The following is a 17742-nucleotide window of genomic DNA, read 5'->3' as shown; positions in this document are numbered from 1 at the left end:
GGGTAGATCTCAACCAACTTCAAAACATGTAATTCTGTTTATAAAACATTCTCAAAATGACACAATTCTAGTGATAGAAAACAGATCATTGATTATCAGGCGTAAGGACTGGAGGCAAAGTATTTAAAAAAGGTAGTTATAAACCAGGCACCAGTGGCTCACGTCTGTAATCCTAGTTGCTCAAGAGGCTGAGATAGGGAGGATTACAGTTTAAGGCCAGCCCAGACAAATAGTTCAAGCTCTAAAATAACCAGAACAAAATTGCGTGGAGGTGCAGCTCAAGCAGTAGAGCACCTGCTTTGCAAGCGCAAAGCCCTGAATTCAAACCTCAGTTCCATGTGGGGGTGGAGGGGAAGGTAGTGATAGTTATGTGAATCTATAAGTGATAACATTTTATAAAACTATACATCAAAAAGTAAAGAAATAAATGCATATAAAACTTGTGAGCTGAGGGTTTAGTCCAGTATGAATCTGAGGCCCTGAGTTTAATCCTCAGCTTCTAACACCAAAACAGGCACTTGAAAATTATTAGTTATTAATAATGTCAGTTTCTTGGTTTTGAAATTTACTATGGTTATATAAGATATTACTTTGGAAGGCAATGGGTAAAGAGCACACCTGAGTCAGATGTGAGGGTACAGGCCTGTCTGTAATCCAAGCACTCAGAAGGTGGAGGCAGGAGGATCACAGGATTGAAGCCAGCCGTGCTAAATAGCTAGTTCAAGAGCAGCCTGAGCTAAATGGTGAGACCTCATCTGAAATAAACCAAAGGCTGTGATGTAGCTCAGTAGTATAGTACTTATCTAGCATGCATAAGGCCACGGGTTTAGTCCCCAGCACCACAAAAGAGCACCTGAACTCTGTTATTTTTATAACTTGTGGTAGGCTGGGAAAAAAAAAAAAGTGGGGAAGGATTAACCTTAGCAGTGGAAAAAGGAAAACAGTCACTCTAGACATTTTTTATTCAGTTCTATTAAAAGTATAAAGACATTTGAAAAAATCATTTATGAAACAGTCATACACAATAATTTTCTTATTCTGTGATAGCTAGTGCTATAGCAGATGTTACATTTGAAGATGTTACATTTTTATCAATCCATCAGATTGAAAGTTTTATTCCGATGGAGGTCAACAAATATACATCTTAATTAAGAGGAAACATACTCCTATGAAAGAGCTCGAGTTATTTTTAAAAATAACTTTCCCCTTACACTCAAGAAGGGCTGGTTTTGCTAATTCAGCTGGGATCATGATATCTTTGTTTTCTTTTACTGATATGGATACTGGGTAGATGCAGAGATGCAACATGCAACAAAAATGGATTTCTTAAAATACACAGCGTAAGACAGTTCAGTTTCATAGCTGAATAGTGTCCATTTACCTTAATTTGCCAAAATAACTATCTTAGGTTTTTGTTTTTGTTTTTTTAAAGTTTCAGTGATGCTGAACAGCCCTACTTAGAGAACTTGCCTCACAATCAAGTCACTCATTTAGCAATTTGTAAACTGGCTGTTGTTAAAAAACAGATTGACTCCCACACTGAGTAGGAACCCCAAAGCTACAGAAAGGCTTTGGCTTCCTTATAAGTACAGAGATATCCAGTTCTCATACCAGAGGGAGGGAATTAAAGATTTAAAATAATTTTGGCAACTGCCTGAGACGCTTTACATCTAAAAAGGTGCCTACTGAATTCATGCTGTTTCTTTGCTTTAAAGTTTCAGAAGATTGCAGACTTTCAGGAAAAACTGGAACATCCCTTTCATTTTCTTTCTCAGGATGTTGAGTAAACTCTGCTTTTGCAGTTCTGAGGTTCATTTCAGGACTTGGTTTAAGGTTCTTTAATAAGAAAGCTGAGTTTTCATTCAACTGTTCTGCTGCTTTTGGCTGTGCAACTTCATTTGTAATATTCCTCAGTACTGGCATATCAGATTCACAGTTATAACAATTAATTATTTCATGGACATTTCTAGGAGGCTCTTTCTGATGACCCAGCTGTGTAGTTATGGATGCAGGGCTTTGATTCTTGCTATTCATGTGGCTGGGAGGCTCCTCTTCATCTTCACTATTGTCGCTGCTTTGTATGAGTCCATACCTCTTCATGTATTTTTTGGTTGCAAACGACATGTTATTTGGTGAAATTAAGCTAAGTCCCACTGTGCTTCTGTCTGTATTAATATGTAGAAGGCTAAAAGATGAGTCACAGTTATTTTGGCTTGATCGATTGAGAGAAAGTTGTGACAGCTGATTTTCATTTAAATATTTCAGAGCTATAGCATTTGCCTCCATGCTCAAATCCACCCCAGTGGGGCTTACACCACTCATGCCAACATTAGCAAATGACATGTAGTTTAATCCAGAGATCACTGCTTCAGGGCTGATGCATGCCAACACACTGAAAGACACAAAGTAGCAGGTCATCTTTTACCTTATTCTGGGTAATAAGAGTTTCATTCTAAATGCTTTCATTCTATGAAAGTAACAAAAGGTTTCAGCTTTAAGCTCATGGTGCTTTTTATCTGAATCCTCAAGACATCTAAGTCCTAATTAATCAAATACACACAGCCATGATTCACAAGTTGAAAGTGGAATACAAATTGATTTGCTAAAATTCATGTATCAGTCATGCTTTTAAGAACAAATACAAGAGATGCTACCAATTTATCTAGACATTATTATCATCATCATCATCATTATTATACTTTTGGTGGTACTGGGGTTTGAACTCAGGGCTTCATGTTTGCTGGGCATGTGCTCTACCTACCACTGGAGCATCCCTCCAGCCCTTTTTGGCTTTAGTTATTTTTCAGTTAGGATCTCATGTTTTTGCCTAGGGCCAACCTTCAGCAGTGATTCTCCTAAACAAAATAACACTGCAAGAAATTTTAGCGTAATTCCTGACACATTATGGGCATTCAATAAATGTCTGCTGTTAAAAATTCTTTAAGAAAAAGACCAAGAAAGAAATACAAGAGCAAAATTTTAGTAATAGCTGAATTTGATTGGTAGAATTTTACTTCATATCTATTCTTGCTAAATTTTCCATTTCCAAAATAAGCTTTTATTACTTAATAGAAACAAATATCAAATTCTGTAGTTTTTTTTTTTGCAAAATTGTACTATAAGCTTTAGAAAAAACTTAGGGCTGGTGGTGTGCCTCAGGTGGTAGAACACCTCAGCATGAGGCCCTGAGCTTAAACCCTAGAAACTCCAAAAGCCAAACAAACAAACAAAAACCTATTACCAACAAAAAAAATATGATACAGCTGAACATTACAATATTTGCCACCTAACTTCTTTATAGAAATATCCTATATATTGCTTTGAACTGAGAATTAAATTTTTTCATGTTTTCCTTTCCTTGAGAAAACTATCTAACATGTAACTAAAATTCTATCTATGAATGTATGTTTATTATTTTTTAGCTCATACATTGATAAGTGAATTTAAAATGGATATTGCTGATAGCACAAAATGAAAATGACTGTTTATGATAAAAAATAAAATTATATAATAAAACAAACTAAAAAGAAACAACAACAAAACAAAAAACACACATCTATGTTTCACATAGATAGCAGGTAGATTTGTGCTCAACAGAGGTTATATAGGCTCTATCTTGCAGTATGGAAATACAACCTTCAAAAATGCTAGCCACCTTTACTCTCCTACACTAATGGTAGAATAGACATTGACATAATCTGGCAAGCAATGATAATATCTACTAAAACTTAAAATGCATGTACCCTTGGATTCTTTGATCCTGCCTACTTACGAATTTATCTTATAAAGATTCTTGTACCGGCTTGGTTAGAATGCTTGCCTAGTAGTGTAGCTCAGTGAAAGAGTGCTTGCTTAGTATGCAGCATATAAAGGCCTTGGGTGAGATCCCCATCACTGAAAAAAGAAACTTTAACTAGTACTTGTTGAATGATGTTCACTTAGCATTGTCTGAAATAACATAAAAGAGACTTGACCTAAAGACAGAGAGAGAGCGAGAGAGAGAAAGAGAGAGAGAGAGAGATTGATCTGGCCTAAAAGTCCATTAAAAGAAGACTGCAGGACTGCAGTTCAATATATTACAGTACAAGGGTACAACAGAGTGTTATGCAGCTGTTGCAATTTATAAGAACTGCATATACCTAACCTAAGAAAAAGCTAAGTTTAAAAAAAAAAAATGAAGCTAGTGTAGTGGTACACACTTGTAATTCTAGCACTCAGAAGGCTGAGGCAGGAGGATCAGGAATTCAAGGGCTGGGCTACAATGAGTTCCAGGCCAGTCCTGGGTACACAGTAAGACCTTGCCTAAAAACAAACAAAAAAAATCACAAAACTTTATCGAACACATAGATACCTGAACATCCACAGAACATTTCTAGAAGATTACAGAGAAACTGTTAAGAGAAGTAACTTTGAAGGAGTCAGACTAGGGAGTTTGGGAGAGCAGAGAGCTTTTGTCATTTTATCTTACATTCTTCGTATTATTTGTTTTTTAAACCAGGAAGTTTTATTAGTTTTCCAATAACGAAACTAACAGAAAACACTGCTAGCCTTAATAATATAATTTCCAGATTTTATCTCTATTTACCAGGTATGTAACAAAGTCATCTTTGATAAAGAAGAATCTGAACAGAACATGACAGGTGGATATACACCTGAAAAAAGTAATGTTTCTGCTTTTTAGATGGCAAAACTATATAACTGTACAGTAGATAGTGTATCACTCTATTGCCCCAGGAAGATTTTTCAGATAATACCAAATAAAACTCACTTCTCTTTCCCAAAATATTTTGTTGGCATCTCTACAAAGGGGAAATGCTAACAAGACCAATAAATCAATAAGACAATCTCTCAAAATACTTATATATGCAATCTATCCTATTAAAAGAACTTATAAGGTAAAGATCTCTTATTTATCCTACATACACTCCTAGGCCATGAATAAATAATGAATCAAATGACTTGAGGTACAAACACATCTTTTCTCAAGAGACGGCTGCAATATACCTAAAATTTATTCATCTTTTAAAAAGTTAAACTTACCTGGCATGATCCACTTTATGTGCATTTTTCTTCACTTTAGTGGGAGATTCAATTTTTACTCCCAGGCTTCTGAGTTGCTTAAGAGTTGCATTAAGAACACAATCTTTGTCCACTAGTCCTGAATTGTTTTTTTTTTTTTTATTTGTCTGGTAGACATTTTGGGTTCTGGCACAGTCACGGCTGATAACTACTGCTTTTGTAGATGGCTGCTCAGCTTCTTTGGAGGAATTATTTAATAAATGGTTCACTTGACTCTGATGAAAAGAGAAAGGACATATTTAAAAAACAATATTAATAATCTTAGGATGTGGCTGGCACAGTGGCTCAAGTGGTAGAGCAACTTGCCTAGCAAGCATGAGGTCCTGAGTTCAAAAAAGATCTTCATGTTAGTTTTAGAATTAGCCTCCTTTCTAAAAATAAGAATGACCTGTGATATTACCTCCCTGTTCATATTAAAACATATTTCACTTTCAAACAGGGCTAGCTACCAGTCTAGTACCTAGCAGGCAAATAATGCTGAATACAAGTATGCTTTATATTCAATTATAAATAAGGAAAACAAATATCCCAAAGTCTACAGGTTGGATGAAGTGACAGCCAGGGTCATTTCAACCGTTAAACTCCAGCTCACATTCTAAGTTTTCTAAGAAGACCAGATCATCCTGGCAGAATTCATTCTGTGTTCCCTTTGCTTTACACACTTCTCAAACTGTTGTATGTATGTTACCGGTGCCGTTATTATTTTCCCTATGCTCTTAAAGACAAAAACTGTCATATTCATCTTTGTACTATTCACTCTACTTAGTTCCCTTTTTTAGAATAAGCTAAATAGTTAATAACATTTGCTTACCTGAATTAAAATTAGTAAATACTACCATAAAGAGTCCACTACTTTCCAATTTTCAAACTTCTTACAAATGCTTGCTTGTTTTCTTTCTGACACTAACAGTAGTATAAATCTGACATAACATCGACATTTGTATTTTAAAAATAAGGCTGTTTTACCTGGGTAAGTACCTGATGATCGGCACTGGCGTGTTTACAGTAAATTACTGAATATAAGTGATAATTTATGAAAAGCTAAAAGAAATAAATTATATTGTTAACTAGGCAAAAATCTTTCTATCTCAAGTTCCTAATCAGTTTAAATGTAGGGAAAGTTTGGCGAATATTCCCTATATTGAATAGCCATCTCATAAAAGATGAAATGTTCTACATTTTCTTACCAATAAATCCTGGTAAATTTTCTGGCTATCTGATGGTTGATGAGGCAAGGAGTCCATTACTTGATCAATTTCTGGTTTCCCCAATGTTTCGGTGTTGTTACTGGCACCCTCAATTGGTCCGCTCTGTAAGCACATGCTCACACTCTCTGCCAGCAGAGCATTTGGAAAGAACACAGGCACATCAAGTTCTTTTCTCACCTCTGTTGAAGAGCTGCTTGAAAGGATATATAAGGCAAATGTTAGTTATCAAGGTACCTTAACATATTTGAAACGCATTAACTTTGGAAGAAACAGGTAAGACTCGAGCAGCAACTGGTTTATATTTTCAGCTCTTAGTGATATAAACATATCATCTTGATAGGCTGCATATAGTACCTTTAAAAGTTATGTTATTTATAATACATTTAAGACAATTTTCTTTGAAGGATTTAAGATGATTTTCTTTGAAGAATGAAAAACCTGTTGTTGTCTCTGAACTAGATGCCATGAAAACATTTAAAGTATCTAAAAAATTTTAATGTATTATTTGCTCACTTCCAAGTTTCAATAATAGAAAAGATCCTTATTGGGCTGGCGGAGTGGCTTGAGCAGTAAGAACACCTGCCTAGCAAGCATAAGGCCCTGAGTTCAAACCCCAGTGCCACCAACAAAAAGAAAAAAAAGAACCTAGCACATATGAATAATAAAAGAAAAATGAAAAAAAAAAAAAACTACACTAAGATTCCACCTCACTCCTATTAGAATAGCCATCAACAAAAACATCAATAGCAACAAATTTTGGTGAAGATGTGGGGAAAAAAGAAACCTCCTACACTGCTGGTGGGAATATAAGCTAGTACAACCACTTTGGGAAACAATATGGAGGCTTCCTTAAAAACTAAACATAGATCTGCCATATGATCCAGCAATACCACTCCTAGGGATATAGCCAAAGAAATGTAACTCAGGTTATTCCAAAGGCAACTTCACACCCATGTTTATTGCAGCACTATTCACAATAGCCAAGTTATGGAAACAGCCAAGTTGCCCCCCCAAAAAAAAAAAAAAAAAGATCCTTGTCAAATGAAAGTTCAACTGGGATGTGGCTCAAGAAGAGGGCCTGTTAGCAAGCACAAGGCCCAGAATTAAAACCCTAGTACCACCAAAAAATAAATAAACCTCAAAAGGTGCCATTTATATACACTGGTGGTATTTCTTTTCTTCTATATGTTTGTGTATTTTTTCAATTTTATGCAATGAGCATTTATTACCTTCAAAATTTAAAAAAAGGCTGGTGGAGTGGCTCAAGTGGTAGAATGCCTGCCTTCCAAGTGTAAGGCCCTGAGTTCAAGCCCTAGTGCCAAACAAAACAAAACAAAAACAAACCCCAAAATTTAAAAAAATGTATTTTTAAGTAACTAGAAAAGTAGCATTAAACACATATTTCTTGTTTAAAAATATCTTTATTAGAGTATATTAATTGTACAATGGGGTTTCATTGTAATATATCCATACATGTATATAAATAAGTAAAAAAATCTATTTCTTGAGGCTGGGGGGCTAGGGATGTAGCAGTTGTAGAGTATTTTGCCCAGCATGCAAAAGGCCCAGAGTATGATCCCTAGCACCAAACAAACAAACAGTATATATTTTTTGTTAGAACAGCAATCTGTGGCTATTGTAGAAAATAGAGAAAAGTCACTGGGCATGGTGGCTCATGCCTGTAAATTCCAGCACTCAGGAAGAGGAAGGAGGAGAATCTTGAGTTTGAGGCCAGTCTGGGGTAGATATCTTGACCCTGTTGGAAAGGAAAGGGAAAAGAAAAAGAAAAGGAAAAAGGGAAGAGGGAGGGGAGAAGAGGAAGGAGAGGAAGAAGGGGAAGGGAGAAGGAAAGGAAGGAAGAAAACAGAGAAAAGTAATAATAATAAACAGTAGTTAGAACTGTTATTATGGGCCAGGCATGATTTCGGGTACATCATTTGATTATCTCTACCCAAAAACCCGTTAGGCATTATATATTATTCCCATCTGACAGATGAAGAAATTGAATAACAAGGTTAGGTAACTAACCTACTCCAACTTACACCAAGCATGAAGAAAATAAAAGTCAAGGCTAATTTAAAAACTATAGACAACTACTGGTAACATTTTATAGAATTTTCATCTATAAATTTTCCTACAGATTTTCTTTGAAAAGCTATGCCATATCATAACTTTAGCAATTGTTTTAAAAGTCTAGTATTATGAATATCTTCCCATTTCATTAAGTAGTCTTTAAAACAAGTTTCTAATCATTATATAGTATTTCATTTTACAGACATGGAATGATTTTCTAACCAAACCTCCTCTTAGGTTAGGTCCAATTTTTCTACATTGTTTAATTTTTAACTAGATATGAAGTTCCAAAGCATATGTTTGGTACAATGATAAGCTCAATAAATATTAGCTGAATTGAATCTTTATAAAACACCAATCAAGATATAATTTTTAAAAAAGATCAATATGTTTGACTACATAAAAATAGTAAATTCATATGGGAAAAAAACCCCACAAAAACTGGGAGAAAATACTTGCAATACATGCCACAAAAGCTCACATACATCTCTAACATAAAAAGACTTTAAAATTGAGATGCAAAAGACCTAAAAGCATATGGAAAAATGTTAAAAGACAGAAAAAGACAATTCATAAAGATGTCAAAATGACCCTCAATTGAGTGTTTAAACTAAAACTGAAAACTAAAACACTTGTAATACCATGTGTCACCTGTCAGCTTGGTAAGAAACTTTGAAAAAAAAAAAAAAAAAGGAAATATATTCTATTGGTGTGGTTGTGGAGAAGTACTCTCATATGTTGCTGGTTAGAATGCAAACTGACACAACCTTCTGAAAGGAAATTTGGCATTACCTTAAAAAAAATATATATATATATATATTTTGTGCATTTGACTTTAAATGCAGGAATTCCCATTTCTAAAACAATTCAAATACACACATGTACAAAGTAAGTCAATGTAGCACTATGTGTAATTGCAAAATAGTGTAGATAATGCAAATCTTCATTAATAAAGTGGCTGATTAAACTATGACACAACCACTCAATAGAGTACAGTGCAGTTATTTAAATAAAAAAAAAGGGAGGGGGGATATGGAAGATCTCTAGGAATTGATTAGAATGATTTTCAAGTTTACCATTAAGTGAAAAAAGCCAAGCTCAAAAGAGTACCTATAGTAGGCCACTGTTTTATACTTCATGTAAAAAAGAAGACATAAGTGAGAAAAGAATACAGAAAGAATAAACCAGAAACTAAAGGTATTTGCTACCTAAAAGAGACTGGTGGGAGTAGGGGGATTTGGGAATACAGGAGTAGGAATAAGAAGAGAGCAACTTCTCTCTGAGTACATATCTTTTTATAGTTTGATCTCTTAGAACGTCAGTGTTTCACATACCTCCAAAGTAAATAAAAGCAACCAGAATACGAGGGACTCATAATGGAATATAAATATCTACAGACGCCATTTTACAAATGGCATTGCAAACAACATAATCATACTGAAAGAAACTGAGAAGAAAAGAACTAATCTAAATAACTCCGGAGGGCCAGGTGTGATGGTGAATACTCATTCTCAGCACTGAGGAGGTAGAGGCAGGAGGATCACAAGTTAGAGGCCAGCCTGGGCTATACAAGGAGACCCTGTCAACTCCAGAAAACAGTATTTGATCAGTTATTATAAAACTAAAGACAAAAAGAACTGTGCACAAATATACACTATCTACTAAATATGTTTCAAAATTCTTAGCAGTTCTGAACTAATGTATGTATACACTAGAATTGAATAAAATAAGTACAGCATATGCAATGAGAGTCATGTTTCTCAACATTGGAAAACAAAGCCATAAATAAGGAGGGGTTGGACTGGTATTGGATAATCACTTGTGAAGTTAGGGATTTTTATATATACATAGATACATCTACAAATAAAGATTGTAAGTATGCATGGGTCATGTGTGTACATGTGTTTTGTGTATATAAACCCCTGCGGGCTAAAATGACCCTGGACACATAGATATAACAGTAGTAATGAGTGCACTGAGTACTCAGATTTTGGTTTCTAAATACTTTTCTCTTATACTAGTGTTCCTGATTTCTGTGGTTGTTTCTAGGCTGGGGCAGGGAAAATACAAGATGAACCAGGAACATCTTAATATCTTGTAGTACCAGAAAATAGGATGTGTTCAAAAAAAAAAAGAATAGGGGCTTGTCCAAAGTAAACAAAAGCCAATCTAAAAGAACTTCTAAAAGTTCCAAAACTGGAATGACTTAAGCAATGAAATAATGATACTATTGGACTGTAACTCAAAGAGTAAAATAAATAATAGAGTCCTTTCTAATAAGAATAAATGAATAAATAGAGGAAAATGAACTTTTTCTTACAGAAGAACCCCAAATTATAAATGCGGAAAGAATGAAGAAAATAAAAATCATTACTAGGCAAATATTACAGTAGTAACCGCAGCAGGCAAGATCCACAGATGGATGCTAAAATCAGTGAGAAAAGCTTATGAAGAGGGTATCTGCAGTATCTCCCTGAGGGGTTTATTTACTACTAGGGAAAAATCCAGCTTTATGGTGTAGAGAACCGGCAGGTATCATTTTTACTGAGTGAGCAACATTAATAAGATAAGTGACATGAACCCACTGACATCATGCATGGAAAAGGCCACAATACCTCTTCTATAAGTACTCCCCAAAATTACAAAACCTCAATTCAATGGAAAAAGTATAAGCTAACTCTAAATTAAGAAACATTCTACAAAACAACTGACCAGCACTTGGTATTAAGGTTATGAAAGACAAGGAAAGAATGGAAGGTTATCACAGATTGAATTAGGGACATATAACTACTACATCACTGTGGGTTCCTATTTTGGATCCTGGAACATTTGAAAAATGGAATACAATAAAGAGTTTGCAGTTTAGTTTACATTATTGTGCCAATGTTAAGTCCTGATTTTGAAATTCTGCTATGATTATGTAAGATGTTAGCAACAGGAAAAGTGACGAACTACTATTTTTCCATAGATCTAAAAATTCAAAATAAAAAGTATAAAAAAGTAATTCCAAAGCTAGGTGTGATGGTGCATGCCTGTAATACTAGCACATGGAAGGCTGAGGCAGGAGGAATTTGAGTTCAGGCCAGACTGGGCTACAAGGTGAAACCATGTCACAAAACAAAACACATTAAAAAATCCTATTTATCCTTCAAGGGTAGATGACAGAGCATTTCAAAAGTAAGCTTCTTCTATGATTTTGTTCTAAACTCTAACTGGATATATTTTCTTGCTTATTTCAACCCCCATTTCTGCCTTTTTTTTTTCTTTATGTTGGTGTTCATTTGTATTACAGCTATCTGTATGTTCTTCATGGTTTAGGCAAATTTATCTCTCAGTTCCCTTATGTGTAAAACAGGGAAAACAACATATACTTCCCTGGGTTGAAGAAAATGAGAGAAGATTAGTAGAGATACTGGGCCTAGCACAGTACCAATTATACATAGTGGGCAATTCATAATTGTTAGTTTTCATCTACTACTGCCTTCCCCTGTACCTTAGACATCAGATTGGGTCTTTATCTTCACCATATTAACCAATCTCACTTTAAAAACACCCAGATTCTCAAACACAGCAGCAAAACTCAGCCTTCTGAGATATTATAGCTTTTCAAAATATCATTTGCAATGAGCATGAATTTTATTACCCAAACATTTACAAAACACTTTGGTTTTTATTTATTTTTTATTTTGATGGGACTGGGGTTTGAACTCAGGGCTTTGAGTTTGCAAAGCATGTACTCTACTGCTTGAGCCATATCGTCAGCCCAGAACACTTTAAGGAGGGCCCATGTCAGGTACCAAGTTTACCTTCTTTAATCTTCAGCAAAATAATATTAATTAGGTACTATGATGATTAATACTAACTGCCAACTTGATTGGATTGAGAAATGCTAGGAGATTAGTAAAGCACATTTCTGGGTATGTCTGAGGGCATTATTGGGGATGAATGGCATGTGCAACAGCAACTGAGGGGAAAAGACCTGCCCTGAATGTGGGTGGCATCATCCAATAGGCCTGATAGAAGAAAATGGAAAGAAAGAGGAAGCTTGCTAGCTCAGGCTTACTCTTCCTCCACTCCCCGACTGCCATGAGGTGAGCAGCTCTGCTCTGCCATACCCTTCTGCTATGTTTTAGTCTTACCATAGGCCTACCAGGAATGGAGTCAGCCAACTATGGACTAAAAGCTCTGAACTATAAGCCAAAATAAATCCTTTAAACTGTTTCTCTCAAGCTTTTTTTTGTAAACTGAGGGCCTCATGCTAGCACTTGAGCCACACCCCCAGGCTTTTTTTGCTTAATTACTTTTCATAGGGTCCCTCATTTCTGTTCAGGTGGTCCTGGATCAAGATCCTCCTGCATATATCTCCCATATAGCTACAATTACAGGTATGGTACTACCCTACCTAGCTTCTTTGCTGAGATGCAGTCTTGCTAACTTTTTTCCCTGGGCTGACCTGGAACCTCAATCCTCTCTAATCTTCGAATTTCCAAGTAGCTGGGGTTACAGGCATAAGCCACTGCACCTGGCCTCTCTCAGGCATTTTTCATAGTGACAAAAAGCTAACGACAGGTAATAAAGCACTTTTCTAACTGTTTTACAAATTTAACTCATTTAATACTCACAACAATCTTATGAAATAGGTACTTTTATTATTCCCATTTTATAGATGAGAAAATAGTCAACAAGAGATCATGAGACCTGTCCATGATCATACTGCTATGATTCCAATCCTGGCAGTCTGAAATCAGAGGCTATGCTCAAAATCACTCTGCTACACTGTGTGCTCAAGGATTTAAAAATACCTGTCTTAGTGTCTAATCTAGCAAGTAAAAACAAAAGCTGAAAAGGAATATAACTAAAATATTAAAGGTTTCAAACCTCAAAAGATTTAAGATTAAAAAAATGATTCTAATATGTCAAGTATTATTAGGTATGTTCAAAGCATGGCCTCTTAAAAAAATTTAAAGAAAGTCTCTATAAATACCACATTCCATTATAGTCCATTAGGAAAAAGCAATCAATAACTAATTAAGCTTCAAGGCAAATAAACTTATCTTTCACAGACTGCTTCAACATCAGAAAGTCTGATTAAGCAACACTATTCAAAGGGGACTGGGAGCCAAGGTAGCTAAGTGAAACTATGAATACTCAACAGTGGGAACCACTGTTTAGACCATATGTTTATACGTTTGGGAGAAGCGTAGAGAAGCATCAAAACAGACACTTACTTTTTTTTTGGCAGTACTGGGGTTTGAACTCAGGGCCTTATGCTTGCTAGGCAGGAACTTTACCACTTGAGCCACTTCACCAGACCTGTTTTTGTTGAAACTGTCTCACTATGTAGCCCAGGCTGGCCTCAAATTCATGATCCTCCTACCTGAGCCTCTCTAGTGCTGGGATTATAGACATGCATTGCCACATACAGCTGGGAGATAGTATTCAATACAAATCAATACATTATGCTGAACAAATGACCAGATTTACATCTAGTTACATGTTGGAATAAATAAAGCTGATTAATAGCTCTGAAAGAGCAATTAACTTCATTCTATCAGTTAACTCAGATCTGTTTCTGAAGTTAAAAAACACCAAAGGACTGGAGATTTTTAAAGTTCTAACTTGAAAACTCCATAATTCTATTCATAAAAGTATTTTGCATTTTACAAAATCGAGGCAAATAGAATAAATCACAGTTTATTCTTTTTTGTTTTCAGTTTCTGTAATTACTCCAAATAAAACGAGGAGCTGAGGATATAGTTAGTCATTGAGCACTTGCTTATCATGTGTGAGGACAGGCTTCTATCCCCAACACCACAAAAAATAAAATAAAGCCAAATAAAACATGGACCTACCCTGGGACTCACCAGAAATTGTTCTTCCTGTCAATGAACATTTATCAAAAGCTAACATGGGGAACCAGACATTGGGTCAAGTTCTAAAGCTATAGAAATGAAAATGATCACTCCCCTGTAGGAACTCAACCTAGCTGAGAAGATATACACAAAACATCTTTTCAACATACTGTGGTATGTTCAATGAGTATATAATTGAATTATATAATTAAACAGATACTATTCTGAAAGAAGATAAGTGTTTCTCTCTAGTTTTTTGTAGGGGCATGTTTATTGTTTTAACCATTATTGTAGTCAGAAAAAGTTACAATGTCAATTATTATCACAAGGCTGATATTAAAAGTAATCAACTGTCTGTTCCAAGTTTACCTCTTTATATGTTTCATGTGATATTACCTAAGGTATTTTACTCCTACTTTTCTTTTCTTACCTTCAAAATTTATATAACATCTGACCCCTCCCACAACTTCTATTACAAGTCCAAGGTTCCTTCATCTCACTTGGTCTCCTAACTTTTGGGGGTGGGGGAGGAGGGGGAAGCAGTACTGAGGTTTGCCTTGTACTTGCCAGACAGGTGCCCCTAACTCCCAACTTCTACTCTTTTTTGTGGGGGTGGGGTGGGCAGTACTGGGGTTTGAACTCAGGCCCTACACCTTGAGCCACTCTATCAGCCCTTTTTTGTGAAGGGTTTTTTCGAGATAGGGTCTCTAGAACTATTTGCTTGGGCTGGCTTTGAACCTAAATCCTCCTGATCCCTGCTTCCTGAGTAGCTAGGATTACAGGCGTGAGCCACTGGCACCCAGCTCCAACTTCTACTCTTAACATCCTTTAGTTCTCTACAAAACAAGTACTAGAGCCTTCAAAACCATTCCATTGTTTAAATCTTCCTTTGGATTTAATGAACATGGAATAAATTAAAAACTCCTTTCTACATCCTATAAAGTCCTATATAATTTGGCTCTTGCTTCACTCCCTAATGTTATGTTCTACATTCTCTCAATCAGTCATTATGTCCAGCCACACTGGCTTTTCTGTTTCTGGAATTTTCAAGCTTATACACACCTCAGCATCTTTATAACTTGCCATCCCCTTTACCCAGAACACACCTCCTAAAGATAATGTCATAACTCATTCCTTCCACCATTTATGTCACTGCTCAAATGTCAGCCTAGAGGCTTCCTTTACTACCCTACTACCCTACTTAATATATCACATGTCACACTCACGCTACCATCCCAGTTATACTCCATTTGATCATTTTATTTCCTTCAGAGTTAACTGTCACATGAAATTATATGATTTTTGATGCTTTTGTGGTTAAGTTCCACAAAATTAGGAGCCTTGCTTAACATACTGCTTGATCTCTGATGCCTACATCTGTGGTAGCACACACCAGAAGCTCAAAGAGTATTTGTTAATTTGTTTCCAAATTTACTGAGGATCTGAATTACTTTGGAATCCTTTTTTTAAATTTTTATTTGTTTGTTTGTTTTGGTTTTGATTTTTTGAGACGTCTCATTATGTAGCTCAGGCTGACCACAAACTTGAGATCCTTTGCCTCTGCCTCCCACATGCTGGAATTACAGGTATGCACCACTCAGCCTGGACTCCTTAGTTTTTTAATAGAAAATTTCAAATATAAGTGAAAACTGTTTAACAAGCCACCATACAAAATCTGTTTCAAAAGTTACCAACTCTTAACAAATTTTGTTTCATTTATACCCTTAACCATTTCATCTCTCACTAGATTATTTTGAAGCAAATCTCTGGTAATATTTCATAAATATGAAATATGAGGTTGCATCTCTCAAAATACTCATATATATGTAATTTTGAAGTTTTTTCTTCAGGTATTCTGATTCATTCAGACTGTTAATGTATCCAATAACTAACATTTGTGAATAGGTCTAGGAGCCTCAGAATTGTCAGTTACACTGATACCATGCGATGAAAATATCATTTAGAAAACAAATAGTTTCTAAATTAGAAGACCAAAATATTAGAATTAAAACATATTTGTATAGAATGATGACTATAATAATAACACATGGTATATTTCAAACTTGTAAGGTATAGATTTTAAGTATTTTCAACATACTTAAGTGTGTGAGGTCCTGAATTAGTTTCTCAGCCTGATTTAATCATTCCATACTGTAGATATTTAAACAAATTAAAACCACACTCTACCCCATAAACAATTATTAGCTGTCAATTAACAATACAATTTTTAAAAAGGAAGATAGTCGGATAAAACATTTAATCAAAGACTGCTTACTTGGATTTAGAAAGGAGCTGATTAAATTCTTCTTCCACAACAATGTTGCTCTCTTCAAAACTGGGGATATCAATGGCTTTTAATGAAGATGCACTACCTGGAGGACTTGTGACTTCATTATTAATATCAACAGAGAAATTCATGTCTTCACTGGAAATTTTGGTATCATCTTGCTTCAACAGAGAGTCGGGCTCTTGATCATCATCAGCTGCATTCCAAAATAAGCTAGCACCTGGAGGTTAAATGATTTAACAGACACAGAAACATATTCAACTACAAAAATAAAAATGCAAAAGTTGTTAAGACCAGCAATATTATCTTAACACAATTACTTGTAACTGTTTTTAGATTACACTTCCTTAGAAATGCCACAAAGAAGTAGGTGAAAGGCAGAAAGACAGAAAACTGGGGGCAGAGGAAAAGAGGACATTCTGGGCCTTGCTTCTTTAAGGAATGACTCTATATTCTGATAGCCAGGCATGATGGCACACATTTGTAACCCCAGCACTCAGGAAGCTGAAGCAGGAGGATTGAGAATTCAAGTCCAGCTGTGGCAATATAGCAAGACCTTGTCTCAAAATAAATAAAACAGAACAAAAACCAGGAGAGACTATTCAAAATACAAATCCCTAGGTTCTCTGGTTTTGATCCTTAAAAGAAATATTTAGGGTATTATATTAGAGCCAGGCATGGTGGCTGCTCCTTATAGTCCCAGCTACTCAGGAGGCAGAGATCAAGAAGATCAAGGTTCAAGGCCAGCCTGGGAAAAAAAAAGTTGAGACCCCCATCTCAACCAGTAAACTGTGAACGTGGTGGCATGAGTCTATCATACCAGTTACAATTTTGCCTGGGGCAAAAACTGTAAGACCTGATAGGGAAAATAAAGCAAAAAGCAAAAAGCACTGAGGGCATGGCTCCAAAAAAAAAAAAATAAATAAATAAATAAATATATATATATATATATAGTGAAAAACAGTGAATGCAAAGCTAAATATTGCTTTTATTACTATTCATAAAACCATCCAAGTAGATCACCAAAGTAGAAACTTTTTGGTTTTAACCATTTCTTTAAACCAATATATGTAGTAACATTTCCTAAATTGCAGAATGCAGATAGTACAAAAGATTATTTGGGTAGTATGCAAACAAATATTTTATGTTTTGTAAATGTATTTATTATGAGTGTTGGGAAAAGGTAAAGCTAGTACATCAAACCTATGATGTCAAAGAAATGATGAGACCAGGTAAAAATAGA

At 35.4% G+C, this 17742-nt stretch overlaps 1 protein-coding gene across 5 annotated transcripts in view; it reads right to left on the bottom strand.

Moving 5' to 3' along the window:
• Positions 1–944: 944 nt before the first annotated feature.
• The window catches only part of Stil (STIL centriolar assembly protein), a 63908-nt gene continuing 47110 nt past the window's right edge, over positions 945–17742 (bottom strand). For 4 of the 5 annotated variants that reach the window (XM_074080198.1, XM_074080200.1, XM_020184006.2 and 1 more), the window contains 4 exons: positions 16488–16719; positions 6267–6480; positions 5041–5294; positions 945–2392 (listed from right to left, as the gene is read on the bottom strand). In XM_074080198.1, the coding sequence (XP_073936299.1) occupies positions 1633–2392; positions 5041–5294; positions 6267–6480; positions 16488–16719 (1460 nt within the window). In that variant the 3' untranslated portion in view covers positions 945–1632. The remainder of the gene's footprint in view (positions 2393–5040; positions 5295–6266; positions 6481–16487; positions 16720–17742) is intronic. The other variant, XM_020184007.2, reaches the window with a different exon arrangement.

This window comes from Castor canadensis, chromosome 7 (genome assembly GCF_047511655.1).
Source record: "Castor canadensis chromosome 7, mCasCan1.hap1v2, whole genome shotgun sequence".
In the NCBI taxonomy this organism is placed as follows: domain Eukaryota; kingdom Metazoa; phylum Chordata; class Mammalia; order Rodentia; family Castoridae; genus Castor; species Castor canadensis.
This window is presented reverse-complemented; position numbering and strand designations above follow the sequence as displayed.